At 39.7% G+C, this 21,051-nt stretch overlaps 1 protein-coding gene across 1 annotated transcript in view; it reads right to left on the reverse strand.

Moving 5' to 3' along the window:
- Positions 1-21,051, reverse strand: part of PHLPP1 (PH domain and leucine rich repeat protein phosphatase 1) — a 136,577-nt gene that overhangs the window by 51,168 nt on the left and 64,358 nt on the right. The window contains exons 2-3 of the mRNA XM_064705418.1: positions 10,805-11,001; positions 8,654-8,779 (exon numbers count right to left, since the gene is read on the reverse strand). Coding sequence (XP_064561488.1) covers positions 8,654-8,779; positions 10,805-11,001 — 323 coding nt within the window. The remainder of the gene's footprint in view (positions 1-8,653; positions 8,780-10,804; positions 11,002-21,051) is intronic.

Raw genomic sequence — 21,051 nt, forward strand, 5'->3', positions numbered from 1 at the left:
TTGGTGGATGGATGCAGCCAAAGCTGTGGTTCGTGGCTCTCAGTCAGGTGGAGGGTAGTGGCCCTCAGGATCACAGGTCTTGCAACTGGTGCTCTTCAATGTCTTTATCAATGACATAGTGAGATCAAGTGCACCCTCAGCAAGCTTACAGATAACAAAAGAGAAGGAAGAGAAGCCATCCAGAGGGACCTGGACAAACTTGAAAAGTGGGCCCGCAAGAGCTCATGAAGTTTAGGAAGTCCAAGTCCCAGGAGCTGCACCAGGGTCAGGAGACGACCCCAGATGTAAGTACAGACTGCTAGAAGCCATCACTGAGAGCAGCTTGGGGTTCTGGTCGATGAAAAGCCAGACATGAGCCAACTACAGGCTGGGCTGCATGAAAAGAGACATGGCCAAGCGGGCAAAGAAGATAATTCTCCCCTTCTACTCTGTCCTTGTGAGACCCCACCTGGAGTGCTGCAATGAGGTCTAAGGTCTGTAACACAATAAAGAAATGAACTTTCCAAAGCATGTCTAGAGGAAGGCTACAAAGATAATCCAAGGTTGCTCAGAGATGCTGCAGATGCCCTGTCCCTGGAAGTGTTCAAAGTCAGATTGTATGGGGCTTTGAGCAACCTGGTCTGCTGGAAGGTGTCCCTGCCCATGGTGGGAATTTTGGAACTAGATAATCTTTAAGGTCTCTTCCAACTCAAACCATTCTATGATTCACTATAGATTTCAGACTCTTGCCAGTAAGACTTACACTGGAAATTCACTTGTCTGAGTCTCCACAGTCCCACATGGAGAGGGTGGTAGGGTTTTCTTGTTTGTGTTAAGCAAGAGATTATGCTAGGTCCTCCATTGCTGATCTAGGTTCTTTGACACAGCTGTATCATATGGATTAATTCAACAATGAGATTAACTCTTTTCATGCCAATATTCCACTCTAACACAGAAAGGCCTTCTGACCCAATATTTTGCAATACAAATAATCATGGATATAGCTCTACTGGCCTGTGGCCAAAAACTGGTCTCCAGCACTCATTCCCTCTTCTCCTTGGAGACTTTAATCCTTCTCCACTGACTACAGAAGAGGCCTAAGGAGAGTTAATGTCCCTAAAGATAGGTTTTTCCTAATAATTCCTCTCCTTTCTTCCTTGCTGCTAGACTTTGCTTGGAAAGGCTTTCAGTGTTACCACCAATCAGTTTCAAGATCAGCTCCGTTATCACACCTTACACACACCAAAATTCTGTGCAGTATGTCAGTCCCTGCAATCCCCTCCTGTCCTATGGGATGTGCTCACTGTGGACACTTGGTTCCCCTGAGCTTCATTAAGATCAACATTACATTAATTCTCCCACTTGTTTCTACTCTTTCACTTCCAGAGATTACTGAAATAATTTTGGGATCCTTCTGGATTGAGCACACCTTAAAAGATAACATATACAACTCCTCACTGAGCTTCCAGGTGATGCTTTCCTGTAATTAAGCAAGAGCTGCACAAATTCAGCTTCAACAATACCAGAACCTGATTTAGAGGCTTCAAAATACAGGACTGGAATGCTATTCCACATGCGTGGGCGATACCTAGCTTTCTGTTCTCACTCTTGGCTGCAATACTTCAATAATCATTATTAACTGAAGGCAGCAAGCCCAAAACAAGAATCACAGACTCTCTAAATTCCAGCAAAAGAAAAAAAACCCTTAACAGCGAAACTGTAATTTCTCTAAAATACAAATGAAGAGCTTCAAATCACCATTACACTTTAAAATCAGCTGAACTGTTTAGACATGCAAAATTAATCAGCTGAGACAAAATATCAGGCTTCCCTCCTGAACCATTAACAGAGACTGACTACACTGAAACACACCCAGAAGTTAATTTCCAAAAGGTCAACTAACCTCTAATAACAAAAGGTACAAAAGAATATGGTTTTCAGGGAAAGAGGAGGAGGAAAACTTTCAAGTGTTATCATCAAAAGAGCAAGAAAACTGGCTTCAAGTTTGCTTTGCCCAATCTTCTGCTTTCACACTTGAGATGATAAGAAGCCATCAACAGCAAGAATGACCAGATATGACTTCAGAGCAAAGGTCCCAAATACTGAGGATTTCGCACACACAGAGAAAAGGAAGTCAAGTTCCGCATGGAAACCAGAGGTCTGTTTATGTTTGAGTATTTGTAATCACCACCAAAAGGAAGCTGTGGGTTTATTTTTAGGGATCTATTTTTAGTGACAGCATTATCTCAACATTGTCATTTTATGGTATTAGGGGAAAAAATGGTTTCCTCGTACTAAACTTAGAGTCATCATATTTCCTGTAAGTAAGGATCAGCTCAAAAGTCAAAAAAAGACACTAAAAACTGAGAAAATCTTCCTGGGTTCTCTTTCCTTGACTAGATGTTGAATCAATTTTTCCAAGAGGCTACTGGTGCTGCTTAGTCTCAAGTGCGAAGAAACACAAATTGTTATTCACAAAGAAAATGAGCTTTGCTTAAAGGCTATTTTCAAAAGATGCCCACTGATGCTGGCAGTATATAAACTAATTTTTAGGTCACATTAGAATAAAGACTAATTTTTCAGCCTCCAAGCTCAACTGGCATAAGAAACAAACCAATTACTTCATGGTCACCTCCACAGTGACCAACCAGCAGGTTCGTGACCTCCAACCTGCTCCCAACACACATGAAACCAGGCAGCCCCAAATCACAATGGTACATTCAAACACACAGACTAAGACTATAAAGCTAAAAGAAAATGTCAGAAATTCCTAACTGCAACACAAGTAGTCTGTTGTACACAATTCCCTGTGGAATGACCACAGGTGACAACCAAGAGCAAAAGGTAAAAGCAAAAATGCTAATCTAGAAATTCAAATTGCATGGAAAATAAAATTCTCCACAGTATTCCTCCAGAAGGTTATCTATTGCTTAGGGGGTTTAACAGACACTTGGAAAGGAGACAGTGCATCCAGTGACATAAAAGTTGTCAGCACTGTAATAAGTAACATCCCAAATATCTTAAAATAAACTACTTTACCCTTGCATATGATTTTTTCCTACACTCACCATTGGGGCTGTTCTGTGATCAAAGCTCTGCAAAAAGGTATCCTGAGCCCATTTTGACCAGTAAGCATTAGAAAAGACTGTTCCTAATGCCTCCAGAAACAACTGAAGCTTGGTAATAAAAATCACTGCAGTGATGAACTCTGTGAAGACAGCTCATTACAGTATCCAGAATTACATATGAAATAGGCCAATCACCTAGAGGGCAAGCCAAGGCAAATACAATGCAGGGCTAACTTAACAACCAGATTCATGGCTTCAAGCCTTCTTTACAAACTGGAAGGTGTACTTTGTATTAAAAAGCTCTGCAAAGTCTGTGTTCCACAATGAAGCTGGTGTGGAAGTTTCTCACACAACTTTTCCCGGTTGACCATGGCTGACAGGAGAAAGACGAACACTAACATCTGAAAGTATCTGAAATAGGGATGAAGCTATATGCACAAGTGGATATACCTTATTTCCCACCACTTTAATTAAAGAGCAGAATCTTCTGTGCTGAAGGAAAAAGCAGTCCCACAGTTGATGATCTATCCCTGTCTCAAAGGTGGATGAAGCACAGCTGAAAAGCAGGTACATCTTTAGCAGTAATGCTCAATTGTTGCTCACTGCATTTCCTTAGCACAGTTGCTGTAAAACACATCCAAAAGCTAATCATCTTGGTCCCCTATTTTGGAAATATTTTTGCAGAACTGCAGTCAAGGTCAGGAATTATTTTTTAAGTTCTGCAGAATTTATATATATATAAATGCGGTCTGTAGCACCAAGTATGTGTTCAGAATTCAAACCTTTTCTCCTCATCGGAAGTAAATATCATATCACTAGAGTTACAGACCAGCTTTACAGGGCTCATACTCCCCTTTTTTTACAACAATTCTCATATTTGTACTGAAAAAATAAGAAGACTGAAAAGTCAGAAGACTGAGGCAGATGGTCAGAACTAGATAACTTTAGAGAAAAAAAAAGCAAAAAGCAAAACTAATAATTTTACACTGCTGCTCCAGGTAGATCTCTACACAAGTTGAGGAAAGATGGAGACTACAGCTGTAGAGGCTCCTGCATTATTTACTTGTATAGCATAAGCTAAATTCTAATCGGTTCTTATTTTCTGTTAGCTTCACAGTGCAACTAAATGTATGAAGAGACCATTCTGCACTGACATGAAAGGAATAAAGCCAACATGGCAGCATGCCCTTCTCAGCTGAATTTGCTATTCTTGCTATTTTTACTGTGTTTTAAACATAATGTACACTGACATCATCTCTCCTTTTTCACAAGCTACAGTTGTTAGGAACACCACATACTTCCATGACAGACATTAACACAGAGACAACTGAAACTGGGAAAAGAAAATATAAAAGCACACAAGAGAAAACTCTTAAATTTCATAGGTTTTAAATCCTATTTTTGGACATTTCTTGTATTTTCAACAGCAGGCCTCTTTTGCATGCAGGCATCTAAGCCCCACATGGCAACTTGTGCCTAGGCACAGCTGTCCAACTCTGGCCACTGCTGCGCAGACACACAAAGCTCTGCCTGCACATCTCTCCCCACCGACATGGACATGCCTTGTTCTCAGCCCCTGAGCCTCATCTCCTCTCTTCCTCTACCTGCCCCACTGAACCAAGCACTAAAGCAGGAAATAATTGTCACATGAAGCTGCTGACACACTTCCTGCTCTCCTGCAGCCAGGAGGGGAGAAAGAAGGTCTGTGGGGTCACATAACTCATCCTGGCATGCCCAGTGGGGCACACTGTTTCCAAGAAGATAAAATTCTGTAATGCATCCTGGCATAAGCTCTGCAATACTGAATTTCCTAGGCAGACCTTGACATCCCATTTTAACTGCATGCCTCGGAACATAGAGGACTGCTAATCCTTTTATACTCCACCCAAACCACCCATGTCATGAACGGTGTCACAGGCAATGCTCACAACAGAAATTTCACATGATGAAAAATTGCTAGGTTTAGCTGATAGAAGCATCCAACAGCAGACCACATCCCAAATAAAAGCCTCACAACAGCAAGCCCCACCACTCCCTAACGCCATATGTGTAACACCTCTCTCTCTTCTACAGTAAAGGTGTAGCTTTTTAGTTTTTGAAAGTGGCAAATTTAACAGTGAGGTCCTCCTCACTGTTAAACACACGTTCTTTGCCCTGTCCTTCTGCATTTGACATTCAAGTAGCAAACAGTGGCAGATCTGCTGTGCAAGTAATTGTGCCAGTTCCATAACTATCATGACAACTTTATGCAGACAAAGTTCTTTAAAGCTGTGAAGATGTTCCTTTCTTTCCCCTCTGCTCCCCCTTCCCAGTTGCATAAGCCTATTTTTCAACACTTGGCAAGAGAACGAATGCATTAGATCACAAAGGACCAAATCTGTTGCTGTTGTTTTCCTTTTAAGCTCCCTTAATTAGCCCTCCAGTTTTTTGAAAGTAAAAGGAAAGAAATGCACTGTGGTACAGAACTATCAATATTAACGAACAAGACAGATCTCCAGCTTTTAAAAATATTCTGTTTGAGGCTAAATCAGCGTATCTAAAAGTGGCCTATTTGGAATAAGTATGTCACCAAGTTCAATATTTAGGTCAGTATTTGTGCAATAATTCTAGTCTGTCCTGAAAACAGAAGTTCTGTTCACCTCAGGACACAGACATATAGGAAAACCAATCCCAATACCTATTCACCTTCCAAAACTTCACAGAGGCAGAGCACGAGAGTGGTCTTGGCTGTGATAGATTCCACTGTTAGAATGAATCTGATTATACAGGAGCAATGCTTATTCTTAATTCAATTAAACTCCAGTCTCCACAAACACAAATTCAAATCTTTTCTAGCATACACCTATTTATTGCAGGAGTGATGCATTAGGATTTGTCTCCTTCTGAACCACCACTAATAAGTCAACATTGCCAATATTCTGTGGGGAGAAAGACTGCAGAGCAAGCATTCTTTGCAGGCTTCCTTTCAAGACTGAGCTTGTTATTTAAAAGTTAAAACAACATCATCTTCTACCTCTTCTGAAGTATACAGAATATAGATATGAATTGCTTTTTCATAGTTAAAAACTGAATTGAGCCATTTTAATGAAGTATTTTACCAGGGATTTCCTTCTGCAATAAAATTTATAATTAAAGCTTTCATTACACTAAGTAAGAATCAGAAGCCTCAGTTTTCAGCAGCACGTATCAGGAGCACAAAGGAGAGGAACTACTCTGAAGAACTACTGCTCAATATAAGTTAACACAAATGTCACTTTCAGAACAAATGTCATTAAACAACATCTATATTTAAAATACAGTCTTAAATATTATTCATAACAACTCACAAAAGTGCAAGTACTATATACAACACCACTATTAGGGAAGAATCTGTAAGCACCATATGACCTAGCCCATAGCAAGCAACTAGAAACTAAGTTTCAGAGCCATAATAGCACCCTTGCTAAATATGCTTGCTTTTAGAAACACAGTGCTTTACACAGTATTTTCTCAGTTAGCATGATTGTTTCAGCAGCTTTGAACTTGATTAGTTCCCAAACACCTGAGGGAGAATACCTCATATAAATGTTGGGGTTTTTCCCCAGCAATAGGAAATGAATGTTAGTTTGCTTTAACTACAGAGCTGAAGATTCAACTTTTGTAATTTCTTTATACATGTAAATCAAGTGTGGTACACCTTACAATTAAGCTCTTTGACACAAACAGCATCAGCTGGAGGAAATCTGAGCTACTTTTGAAGCACTACTAGTTTCCCTGTTTCTGTTCTTCAGAAACAATGTTACTGTGCAGCACTTCCCACACGACTGCCTTGCATACAATCATGCTTGTCTCTGTTTTTCTGTCTCAGGACAGGAACCCCAAACATCAAAAAAAAACCAACTTGAAGTGGCAAAATACTGTTTGAAAATCCATGAATGCAGAATGCTAATTTTCAGGTTTGGGGGCTGGGGAGTTGGGGTTTAAAATGCCTTTATTTTTCCTCAAAGCATGTTTTATCAACTAAAAGAATAGCATAGTTTCTTCACCTCTGACAGTCTGAAAAGACACTTGAAACTATGTATTTTCTTTCTACACTTACATAAGAATGGGAGGTTATCATGAGTGCATGGGGATATGTTCTCATGCTGGCTATCATCCCGATGCTGTTAGTCATTTGGGTGAACCAAAGAGAAAGAGAGAAGCACAGCATGGCACAGAACAAGCTTATGCTGCCAGTAATTCAGAGGGGCTTTCTGGCCATTTATCTCTAGCTCTGAAGTTCATTGTTTTCCACTGTTTTCCTCACTCATTAGATTTGCCTTTCATTTATCTGATGTCAAACCCTCTGGAGATGAAAGGACACCACTGTCCTAGAGACAGCCCCAAAGCAGCAAGGACTCAAAAACCTGACAGACCGTGCCTCACCATCTCATAAAACACGCCTTGGGGATTTTTACCTTGAGGCTTAACAGACCTAAGCAGATATGCCAGAACAGCTTCTTTTAAAAGAATTTTAAAACTTACTAGGAGAAAAAAACCCTAAAAGACGTTTTAAATGATGCATGTGCTAGAAGGTGCATTAGTTACTGTTTGAAGAAAGTTTGACGTCCAATCAAACCTTTTAAAAAGCTCACAACCTAGGCTGTATCATTGGCTATCAGCTGGATAATACATTATTGCAATCTAAAGACAAAACAGATCTAGTGCTACATAAGTGTCTCCAAGTACTGCTACATAAAACTAAGTTGCTTTTACATAGTAAAGAGCATGGAGAGTCCTATCAAGTACGGAACTAATGAGCAGTTTAGGGCTGACTACAAAACCAAATAGAGCACGCTGAGAGCACAGTAAAAAAACTTCAGTTGCAGTAAGTATGAAAAATAGAATTGTTCAAGATATATAAAGCTTTAGCAAAAAAGTGGCAGGGATTAAGAGATAAAACAGACAACTGCAAAAATACCTTTCAACAACAGAAGGTGAAACTGAAGAGTAAACAAAAAAATGCAAGCCCTAAATTCCTATCATTAATTGTGTTCTTAGCCCAGTATAAAATTTACTTCACAAAGGCTTTAGTTAGCAACCTTTTTTCACTGACAGAAAATTATTTGCTTATTACAAATAACCCAAAAATCAGTTATTAAACTAGAGAGAGGTTCAGCAACACTTCAAAGCAGGAAAAAATTCCTTTATTCTAGCAATTTAATATTTAGGTTCTATGTAAGGAATGAATTTTTAAAACCCTGAAATTACTTTAGGTTTTAATAACACTGAAAAAATGCTTTTTAACTGAAATGTTGACAGTTATATTTGTCATCCTTGCTGTTATAATGATCTCAGTAGATCCATCCAGCTGATAAGAAAATGGATGAAGTTCAGTACAGCACTTTGCTTACACAACCTCAGTAGAAAGAGGTGTTGGTGTAAATGCGGAAAAACTCACCTCCCTATTGCCTGTGCTCGTGCCTATTACCACGAGCTCTCAATCTGGATTTTTCCAAAAAAAGCAAGAACAGCAGCAATAGCAATTCTTGACCATCAAAAAGGAACAGTATTGCTGCATGGAGAAGACTGAACTGGGGGAAACTCTCCAGACATCCCATTCCCAGCAGAGTCAGCAGCATTCTCACCTTTGATGCTTGTCGCAGCCACCGCAGATATTCAGTGAAGTTATCAAAACAAATGTAGTAGGTCTGGCTTTGAGGTCCAGAGGAGCTAAATGCTAAACAGTGCTGGTGCTTTTTCACTTCTTCCACCTACGGCAGAGACACAAAACTGAGTCAACAAGAATCAAAAATCTCTTTGCAGAACTCCTGAAAGGCAAAGTTAAAGTGTGCCCAAGAGCAGATCATCAAGGAGAGCCAGACTAACCATCTCAAACAACCAAGCTGGATCTTGGGTGTCAAATAAATATGAAATCTACACACACAAGCAGGAATAAGAAAAGAAGAAGGAAAGAGCTAACAGAGAAAACCATCAAGAACATAAACATTTTAATAGAAACTGAACACCATAAAAGGTTTGCCAGTGAAACGCATTTAAGGCTGTTTTTATGCAACCTAAAAAAATACAATTTTTACTCTCCGGTTATTAAAAACAGGCTTAGCAAAATGCTGCTCTTACAGCCCAATTAAATTCTTTGGCATTTCTCAACTTGTTAAAAAACACCCAGAGTACATCATTCTGCTACCATACACGAGAAGTCCCACACAACTTATGGTGTCAATGTCTCAGTACAGCATTTTGGAAAGCCTTTGCAAACCAGGAAGTGCAGAGTATTTATGGGGATGAGGAAGAATATTTTTTGAGCAATAATTTAAAAAACACTTAGTTCTGTGCCAAGCACCCTCCTCCCAAGCTTTGTCAGCAGAAGCCCTCAGTACATTTTTCTGAGCTTAGTTATCCTTTTCTTTTAAAATTTGTTGTCAACTTTCTGCTTAACACAGTCTGCATGTTTTATATCACATAAGGCATTTCTGTGCAAAAGCTGCTTAGAAATTCCACATTAAGCAATTAAAATGGTACATAATCTTTTCCCTTTTAAAATTAAAAGAAATATATTGAGATGAAAATAATATTTATCTCAAAGAGAAGGCTGATGGGAACCTTAATCCTGTCCTTTCCAGCAATCCACAGCCAAGAACACAATTCACTCTCCAGAGTTCACACACTGTTGCCAAAAGAAGACAATGTTTCTACTTCAGTATCTCCCAGGAAGAGTTGAAGAATCATGTGAAGAATCATAAAAGAGGCAGGAAAAACAGCTCGTAGAAGGCAGCTCTGCTTTTCACACTGCTAGTATAGAATATTAATGAATCAACTCTAGTCTGCATATATAATACTGTGAAGCTTGTTTCTCTTTAGAATTCAACTTACCAGTACGTAAGGTAAAGGAGGATTACTTAAGCTGTAAATTCATCCTCAAGATTATGATTCTCTTCCCATTACCTCAGTTAAACAAGCCAACAATAGTTTTCTGAAACACTGCTTAGGTTAAAAGAGTGATGTTGTAATCTTACTGTCTTCATTACAGTTTCACAGAAGAGTTAAGGTTGGAACAGACCTCCAGAGGTCATCTGGCTCAACCCCCTGCTCAAGCAGGTCAACTTAAAGCCAGTTGCCCAGGACCATGTCCAGATGCTTTTAAGTATCTCCAGGGGTGAGGGATATGCCATCACTCATCTGGGTAACCCATGGCAGTGCTCAGTCACCATCCCAGTGGGAAAAATATATTTGCTTGTGTTCAGTCTGGAACTCCTGGGCTTTAGATGTAATCTATCAGAAAAAAGTCCGGTTTTTGCTTTTCACAAGGAAAAATGTTTGTTGCTGTTAGCTTACAACAGACCACTACTCATACAATGCTGAATACTCAGAAACTCACACTACGTTCAGAATAAGCCCATGCCCTTATTTGTTAATTTTCAGAACTAAAGAATAATCCAGCATGGATAAAACCTCAATGAGGAGGAACGGCAGAGAGCATACACAACAGACCTGCATGTATCCTTTGGCTGTATGCTACTGCATACATAAACCACTTAACACTGCACACAAGAAAAAGACACTGATTGTGCATCCATTGCTTTTCTTCGTAGTTTTAAGTCAAACATTCTAAATCATTAAATATGACCAACCATAATCAAAAGTCATTTATATACTTTGAAAATACCATTTATAGAAACAAGCTTTTGGAGGGTCAGAATGATCCTAATTGAATGCAATCTTCTCTTCATAAAGAGACAGGGGTTAATCAAGCAAATAAATGAAATAAAATATCTTACTTTTCCACCAATTAAAGGGAGGACATGCATCTTTCCAGTCTGGCTTTCTTTTACTGATGAGACAATTAGGCATGTTCCACAAAGGATAGCTTGGCGTCTTGTCCATCTGTTGACTGGCAAATGTATTTTCCCTTTTCGAACGTTGTACATTCCTGAGAGCTGAATCCGTTCGGAGCTGCCAGTGCTGTGGGGCTTTCCTGAAATAGAAACAAAAGCATCCACTTAATCACAGAAAATCTTTGCCTCTTTCACTCAAGTCATCCTGAGACTTGATCAGGAAATTTTCAAGCTACAAACTGCAGCATGGCAAATGATGTACAGCTTCAAAACCATGCAAGCAGGTAATTTAATATTAGCTTCAGTACAGTCTTTTTCCATACAGGTTGGTATGATGAGGAGCAGGTCACATTAAATAATCTGCAATAACCATAGAAGCGCCAATTAATGGCATCAGCCTTCTCTCTGGAACCTGGAAATCAAATGTTCATCCACAACAATAAGGAATTGGCTCCTGTTGAGTTCACAAGGCGTGTGGTAACTGCAGAAGGGGGAAATGTACTGCATGCTGACCCATATCTTTGCATCTCCATGTCTCTCCTGGCTAACCTTCAGGTCATGGATCAAACAGCTTCAAAAGCTTCCCAAAGAACACAGGCCCTACCTCCCCCAGCCCACACTGCTCAGTCCAACCCCCACAGCAGAGGCAGCACACTCAGCCATTACGTTAGCAGGGGCAATGTAGATGAAATCCCTCAAAGACCCTGCTTTAGTCTGAGTAAAGATTTGGAAAGAGTGAGGTTATTTTGTGTATATTCCAACGAATTCATTATTTTTAGTAATTCAGATTATTAGCATAGCTATCAATTAGACCAAATCTGTTAAATGACTTTAAATGCCTCAGATACTACTAATCTAATCTATTAATAGGATTCTACTCTACAGAAAACATCATGAGCGATGGCAACACAAAGACAACCATCTCTCAACTCTGTTCTTTCAGGATGTAAACGGGAGGCACAATTTACTCATTCTAATCTGATTTATCTACACCAAGTTACCCTATCAAACCCTAAACAGTCCAGCCCAGATTTGAGTAATCCAAATACATGTAAGTATTTTGCAAACAGAGACAAGAGCTAATCATGTTCAGGTTAAACCAGTTCAAATTTATGTAAGAACACCAGTGTCAATGAACTTTGGGAGGGAGCTCCCCTGGATAAACAAACCAAAGGGTATGTTAATTTCAAGTAGCTTCCCCATCACAATAAAAGATAAATCACTAATTTCCCCACACTAATATTTACCACAATTCCTAAATACAAGGAAATAATAACTCATTAGGACTCCAGAAAAGCAGAGTTGATTCTAACACTAATATTTCAGAGCTGTGCCTACAATCTCCAGCAGTGACAAGTGCTGCACACTATTACTTCAACTTGCTATTATTCCTGCTTGCATGACAGCTCATTTGTCTCAATGAGTCTGCTCTTGCCTTCAAATTGTCTACAGAAAGATAGAAGACACCTACCACATGCCCTATGCACTGCCATTCTCTCAGCTCTGCCCAGCCCATGCCAATTCTTGTCCTTATCTTTAAAAGCAGCCTTTTTGAATCTTCCTGCCAATTTAATGAGCCAACACTTGGCACAGTTACCCTCAAGCCTTGCTCTGCTCTAATAAACACCAGCATTTAGGCTACCAGCGTCTGCCAGTTTGGATCTGCAGGAACATCACTGTTGCTTGAAGCTGAAACACGGCAACTTTAATGCCCACAAGGTATCAGCATCAAATTCAAAAATAGGTGCTCCAAGAAAGCAGTAGTTACACTGCCAAGCAGTATAACTACAGCAGTATAATCCACAGAAGCTGTGGATTAACTCTTTGTCTAACACAGGGAAATGGGACATGCGTTCTGTGCAAAGCCACAAGACAACTGATAGAGAATACAAGTGAGTAAATTAGAGCAACTCAGCCTTAACAAACACAAAAGCTGAACCAAACACTACATTTGGAATATGAAACATTTCGTTCTTATAGTAACTGAGAATTTATCTAGCTTGTGCAAAATGTCGCAGAGCACTGATTAAAGAATTAACGCACACAAACAACCACATCTCTGTAATGGAGTAAAAAGTGCTTGATAAATACTAATAGCACAACTGTACAAGGAATAGCTGTCAGGGATGTGTGCAGCTGCACCTCTAAAATTTTGTTTTATGACCTGATTCTCAGGTCTGTTCTCTGACTATGTGCTCTCTAACTTCCCAGGAGAAGCAGAACATGCTGCTGATAGAAACTCCTTAAGACTGCAAGACATAAATTCAATCTCTTGGGAAGACAAGCTCATTTAGCATTTCAACAGAATCAAATGCAACTTTCACAAACATTCAGGAACAAAAGGCATAATTTGCACTTAATCTGGGCAGACCTGTGTCCTGGAAAACACCAAACCTCAGAAATGTTTTAGGAATATCTTGGATAGGAAAGAGCATGAGCTCTGGCTACAGTGCTGCAGCCAAGATGCTTGGTAGGAAACACAACAGCATTCTGGGGCAATCAAGCAGTAGCACGCATTATCCTGCCTAGTCCAGTGGTAAAACGATGACCACACTTGGTACTCACACTTCACAGGGAGTACTGGAAAGCTAGTCTTGGGAAATTTACAGGGGAAAATAAATTCAGATCTGCTTTCTAGGACCAGACCCTCTTGGACTAAGTACATTATGTTAGGCACAGCTGGAACCACAAAACTACTCAGAAGTCTCTGAAAAGTAGTTCCTAAAATTTCACGTAAATTCTCAGCATTTGTAAGTCGCAAGATTAGTACCATTAGTAAAGGTTTACTAAAAAACCTGGAAAAGAGCTATCACTAGAAGTATTTCTGCTAGATATGAACTGTATTTTCTCTCAAACTTCATATTTGACTAGAAAATTACTGGAATATGAACTTTCAGTTACTCCTACAAATACAAGAGAAAAAAAGCAGCCCTTTAAACTTCAAGGAACCCTTCAAAGCATTTAAGGTGCTTTTTTCCCAGCAAGTACTGTCCTTTGCTAAGTGAAAACCAGAAGGTTTCTTGATGAGAACATACAGAAATAAACACTGGACCAATTTCATTAAAGCAAATGGTTTCTCTCTTCCATTTCTTGTCTACTTCACTACATAACCAACCATCTGGTTGCACCAGATGATCTTTCAAGGTTCCTTCCAACCTGGGCTCTTCCCTGATTCTGTAACTTGAAAAGCTCATGTTTAATATTGGATCACATGTTGTTGCCTGAGACGCAATCTGCTCACATATTCAGTTTTCTTCCTGCTTAAGGACTGTCATCATTGATATTTGATAAAACACTGTGATACTATTATCATGCAAGTGGTGGGGGGGGAAAAGAGTCAAAAGCTACTGGCTTATTTTGATTTTAAACAGAGGTTAATCAAGGACATACCAACTAGTTGTGGAACTAAATTCCTAGATTCATAAATCCGCCCAAGTATTTTTTGCAGGTAACTGTGAGCAAAAGCCATTTGAAAAGCAGCAGCCTTGCCTACTAAAAAATAAGCTTGGACAGACTAAGCTTTAAAGAGCTCAGGTATTAGCTGCCAAGAGAACATAAAAGCAGGAAAAGTTTAAATGACAGTGTGCTCTGCCACAGCAGAAGTGGGATGGGGTTTGGAAAGAGTGTGAAGCAATCTAAGGCTGGCTTAGATTCCTCACTTCAGGGAGGAAAGCAGCAGGTGGCAGAGTCTCCTGCAAGAGGGCTCATGAGTGGAGGACGTGGGAAAGGCTCAGAACTGCACCTGCCTTTTCTATGACCTGGAAAACAACCAAATCAGAAGGAAGTGACATTTTTTCTTCCAAGAGTACAGAAAGATGGGGAGCAATTTGGACTACAGCAGAATGCCTTCAGGCCATGAATCAAGCACCACAAATTACGGCATAACTACAGCATCACCACCAAAAATCTGTTGGTTTTGAGGTACCCTGCCTCTAACAGTGCCAGTGGAAGCACTGTTTCCAGTAAAAGCATCAGCAGTCCCCCAATCTGCCTCACAGACCTCCAATTCAAGATTTAGAAGGCTGCATGAGATTCACATACTGAGATGATTCTTCAATTTTAACTAACCCTGAAGGAAGCAAATGAGTTTTCACAAGGGCTTGTGATAATATACCAAAGCCAACAGTCATGCAGATAAAATGGCAATGATGATCCTTTGCGACTTGAAACATAAATTTGAATCCTGCCAAAAACTTAAAATATAATTACTGTTGCACTGATCAGAGTGAAGGCAAATAAGCCAGAACATCCAGAAGAGTCACATACCAGAAAATGTTTTTCAAATGCTAAGCCCAACCAAAGCAGTTTGAGTATTTTAGCAAGAAACCATAAAAAAGATTATTTTTCATTCCTGTCAGGTCTCCAAGACTACAGCAACTCCTAAGCACCCCCACAACAGGACTTTTGTTCTGTGCAAGGCATTAGAAGAGATGCCTCAAGGAATTATGAGCAGACCACTCATTTGGCTATCTTGATATTCATGGCTGAATTCCTCTCAGTTTTAACTCCTCCCAAGTCCTGGAGGGAAACTAGCAGTATTCACAAGAATAAAGAAAAGCAAGGAATTTGATTGAAACAGCAGGACTGTCTTTAGAATCACAGAACCTACCCTGCTTCATAGGAAGCAGAATGGGACAGGGGTAATCTTTCCACGATGTTAAAGAACTAAGATCTCACCACAAGCAGCCTGGGAAGCTCTGGGTACACAACACACTGACATCCTGCTTGGTGTAGAGACTTGAAACTTTATTAAATAAATACCCACAGCCACTTGCTTTGGATTCTGGAGTAAAGCTCTTTATCCCAGCGATGAAAGGCATGTGGAATAAATTACCAGCAGAAGTTATAAAATACCAGCTCATTATGGGACATAAAAGTACTTGGGGAGGAAAAAAAACCTCTCTTTAGCAATATGGCTGATTAAGTTGCAAGTACTTCGTATTCCCCCTGTTTGAAAAGTACAGCCAATAAAGTCTGTCTCTAAAGAGCGACTTAAGACATTACCAAAATAAGAGCAGGGGAAAGTGTTGACATAAGAAACACGTTCACTTCTGTGCTGCAGGTCTTATTTTTATTACTAATATTGGTTTGATGGAATGAAAACTAAAAATTCCTCGTGACCTGCATGGTGCAGGCAGCCCAGCCAGCTGGAGAGACTGCCCACCCCCCAAGCCATCTCGGATATTTGCCAGTGCTAAGAGAGGCTTAAGTTATTATTCAGCAGGAATACTGTCGAAGTTTGAGACTTCTCAGAAGTGACTGAATTCACTCTGAGTGCCTAATTTAGGGATGTACTTTTCCTGCTACAGTTGGGCAGCTACAGAGATCATCATCCTCCTCTGCATAGTGTTGGGCCCCCAACCCGAGGCCAGCATTGCATCAGCCCTACCACATCAGCTGCTCCTCGCACGGTGTCCCCGAGCCCCTTCAGACAAAACAGGCTGCTTTCATTTCTTGCTTCTCCTTTTCACTGAGAGGCCTTAGGGACAGCTCATGGTGAGCAGTTCAGCATGGAGAGCAGAGGAATGGCACGTAGGGGCCAGGGTTGTGACACAGTGGCTGCTGTGGAGCGGACATGCAATCAAATCCACCCACGGCTTTCAGCAAGTCATTTCAGAAACAAGATATTACACACACAAATATTCTGTGAATTTCAATTCTTGTACGCATTGGAGCAAAAGAACACCCAAAAACCACCATTCAGTTTTGAAGATTTTGATCTGAATCCAGTTGGGAAAGCTGGGCTATTCCCTAGCTGGTCAGGGGGAGCCAGCAGGGTGGGTGGCAGCCCCTGAGTTCACGCCTGGAGAACCATCTCCACCACCTCACTGAACTGAAACCAGAACAGCTCATCCCACCTCGCCTGTGAACCTGCAAATCAAAGCTCAACACTGGTCCTGCCTAAATAAAAGTGTAGAGAGGCCTCAATTAGCTCAAAACGTGGAAAGCCCTTGAGTGTCTTTGCCCACCTTTTGGGAAACTATGCTGCAATTGCTGTTGCTGAAACCTTACTGCCAAATCATTCTGCAGATTTCTACTTTTGCTCAAGTCCTTTCATTAAATACAGATGAAACTACTGTCTGCAATGTTTTTGAAGCTTTTCAGTCATGTAAGGCTGTTCCCCTTTCATTCTCGTCAAACTAAGGACAGCAGTGATGACTTCAGGCAAGCCCCAGTGCAATGAGATAAAAATAAAGCAGCAAGTGAGATTTAAAAAAGAAAAGAGAGGGTGGCAAAGAAAGCAAAAAAAATAAAGAAAAAAGTAATACCTCAAACTATTGTACTGCTCTCTTTTTTTTTATTTGAAACGTACAAAGAAAACCTACATACAGACCCATGTTTATTAGAAGTATTTTTTCTTGTCCCCACTGTTTTAATTTAGAAACGAAGGCACAGAATTAGCAGGTTTTATATTTACCTAATACCAAAGATTCACCTCACAGTCTCTACTAGCAGGCTGCTTTTGCAAAGGTAACAGACCAAGAATATATATCAAAGTTTCACCTGTCAAATCATTCCAAAATTAGCAACTGAATTCTTTCCCTCAAAGCTACTTAGACTCTTAAAGATTGCTGCAAGACTTAACACAAGGCTGCAGACTGATTCTGTACTGCTTGGTCAAGGAGGAACTTGGTCGCCATTATACTGCTCTTAAGGGTAGTAACTATCAGCATAGTTCCATAGTTTACTCATTATACTCCTCATTCTGCTGCACCGTGTATAGTATGGGTGCTGGGGGAAACAGAATTAGTTAAGTATCCTTTAAGAATTAGCAGTTCAAGCTCTACTCTTAGAAGGCTCTACTATCCTTTCACCTGAGAAAGAAAAGCAGACTCCAGATGATGAATTTTACTGAACTGTGTTAAATTCATCCTTTTCTTTAAGGAAACATTCAATATGAGACAAAATTGGCAGAGTAGAACACAGACAACCCTCTAGTCTTTGTACAACATGCTCCTCCTACTTTACAGGAAGATCACCCTTAAAAGCAAGGATTACCATTACGTGATATGATACAATAAAACATAGTTAATAGTTCTATAGTCATAATCCTACCTTCTACTTCAAAGTAAATCCTCACTGGAGGAAAGGTTTGTATGTATTTAATAATTCAGAAAATATCCCTCTTTGCCCACTGAGACAGAGTTTAGTCTTCGTTCACTTGATCATTCCCTTTACTTTGTTCTCAACAAGACTCACCATCCTCACACAGGAGCCCTAAAACCATGGTACCAACACGTCCAAGGATATCACAGACAAAATGCAACAAAAATCCCTTCTCTGAAAAGCTTTTCTATCAAGCGCCACGTAGATCCACGGATGATGGCTGTAATACCTATAATGTCAAAACCTAAGTATCAAAGTATATAAGCAAATATAAGCAAAAGCTTCTGAAGGAAAACCTAACAGTGATTCAGCAGAATTCATTGAAGAGTCATTGCTAACCAGCACAACTCCTACACTAGGACAACCTAATAAAGGCAACAAGCTAAAGCAGGATATGTAGCAGTGGACAGGATGCTATTTGCAATTTAAAGCACCCAAGCACAGAGGAAATTCATCTGGATTACTATGTAGAGACAGCAAACACAAAGCCTTGGAATGCAATTGCTCGGATTGTAGCAAGTGAACTCAAGATCTAGCTGCTTCAATGTTATTTTGACAGATTTTGAAGTTCAGTTTGTACAAGCAAACATCTATAAACACACAGTGACCACCAACAAACTGAAAAGCCACCTGGTTCTTAAACTCTTCACCCCATCTATCCCTACAGACTACTCTTGCAGCTGAAACACGGATCCTTCACATTCACTCTCAGACCTTTGCATCCCCATTCACTTCACTTGTCTGCAGGAAATCCATGAGGCAGGGTTGTTTACTTTAGCAAAATAAAGGCACACTTGATGTCCAAACTTCTGCTTGGAAGCAGAAGTTTGGTTTAACTTTTGTATTAAAAATACAATGGAGATGCAGGCTGAATTCTGTTGTTTTGTTAAAATATCTCATTTTGAAGAAAGCTTATAAAAGGGAGAGAGTCACCTAACAAAATTCAATACCAACTCTTTCGGGAAAGAACCATATGTCACCTCTCCTAGGAGAAATAACTAAGATATCCTGAAAATGTACCATCAAGAAAAAAATGTCATCTTCCTCCTGTGCTTTAACAAAGTTGCAAAAAGCTGCAATATTGGTCTATAGGCTTCCAGGAAGTCCTATCTAAAACAACTTTCCCATCTTGAAGTTAGGATTCATTTAAGGAAGCTACTGACTAAGTTCTTCAGTGACGTAATCTACCAAGTATTTCTGTTCAAAGTAAATTTAAAACAGAGTTAGTCTTACACTGGGAAGACTTGTGCTAAATTCTGGTTAAATTCCTTACATGTATTTCTTTAAAAGAATACTTTTAGCAATACATTTCAAGTTATCCCCAATTAAGATGGCCTCAAAAAACTCCACTTTCAAGTTTTACATTTCTATGCACTGATATTAAAGAGGTGAAAATGTAATAGATGGGGGCAAAAAAAAAATACTTACAAAGTCACCAGTACTTGCCATGACTTTTATGACAGCATGTACAGCTTCTGTAGGATGGGACCCAGTGAATGCTCAACTGACCTTTCCCCTTCCTTCCCAATTCAGCCCCTATAAAGCACAGCTGAACAAAGTGATGAAAATGCACTTTTTTCTGGTGAAGTCATGCAAAAATTGAATTCTACTTGTTATACTCCAAAAGCACAATAAAGCCACAAGCACAGTAAAATCCCTGGCATCCCAAAGGATACTTATCCTGTCTAAAGCAATTGCTGTATTGGCAAAAGCTCTGAGCTAACCAACTGTTTAGGCAAAGCTTGAGTCTTGATGGAATTGAAGAGCAAAATTACACTGAAGTTAGCAGCAGCTTTCAGGTTTTATCAGTGTTAGATGCTCAACATGAAGCATGGCAATGTAAGCTCAAAATAACCACTTGAACGCACACTCCTCTGAGAAGGAAGAATGACAGCCCCTGGCAGAAGTTCATCAGTATGCCTCAGTACTACAACAGAAATGTAGGAATTCATGCTCCTTATCAGCAAAAGCTTAGCAAACCCCCACAAGCCCTTGGAACATACCTGCCTTGCCCCAAGGAGGGAAGATGTGGGTGGTCAAACATTTTTTTAAAAAGCTACAGAGGAACACATGTGCATGCTAGGTCAAGAATTGTTTTGCATTAACTTCTTACATAACACAAAAGTTATCTTTCAAAGTATTCTAGACTAAAATTCCATCAACTGCAAGATGATTAAGCTACTTTGTGTATATTTAAACATATTCAAGTTCCAAGTACAGTGATTTTTCTCCTTGTTCTTTCATCAGAAGAAACGAGTCAGGCATCCTACATATCTAAAAGCATGTACTAATCTAAATCCTTGTTAAGGTAAAACATTTTAAGTATGACACTTCCTACCACTGTAGCAGCATTGTTACACAGATCAAAATCTAAACTCAAGATTTATCATCAGACTCAATTGATAAATAGCTTAATTCTGTAGAGTATTGCAAGGCACATCTATTACTAGCACATCTCAACTATGTCTGGTTTAAAAAAATCACAAATAACTGAGATATGAAACTATACTGAAAAATACATAACTTGTTCAGTCAAGTCCCTCCAAAGTTTAGCCCTGCAAAGAAAAGGCCAGAATTCTGGATTTGGAATTGGCAACATCTACAATCAAAAGCCACAATACCTAATAAATAAAGAGAGGAATTAGTATGTAAAGACTGAGTGACTGCTTTGAATTGCACAAAGACAGAGAAATACAAAAATCAGAAGAAACAGCACAAGCAATTAGTCAGAGACTTATCCATCATTTAAGATTCAGCTTCATTAACATAAGATTACAAGCTATTGCTAGAAGGAATCCTGGCTGACCTGACAATCCAATCTTACTCCATCATATCAACTATTTTGTTCACAACTTGCTAGGTAAGTCCATACATGTTATGTCTATACCTTGGCTGCTTTTTTCATGTACTAGTCATCAATATTTACATGTGCATGTGATTTTATGTAGGATGCTCATACAAACCTTTTGTTTTAAGGAGCTAGTCAGAGCAATCATGGGTTTGGTTCTGACTTCAGTAAGGAGGCATGGAGCACATATTCAGCAGAAAGTGAGAGCTGCAGCAAGCCACAAGGACACTCTTGC

Source organism: Zonotrichia leucophrys, chromosome 2 (assembly GCF_028769735.1).
Source record: "Zonotrichia leucophrys gambelii isolate GWCS_2022_RI chromosome 2, RI_Zleu_2.0, whole genome shotgun sequence".
NCBI classification, from domain to species: domain Eukaryota; kingdom Metazoa; phylum Chordata; class Aves; order Passeriformes; family Passerellidae; genus Zonotrichia; species Zonotrichia leucophrys.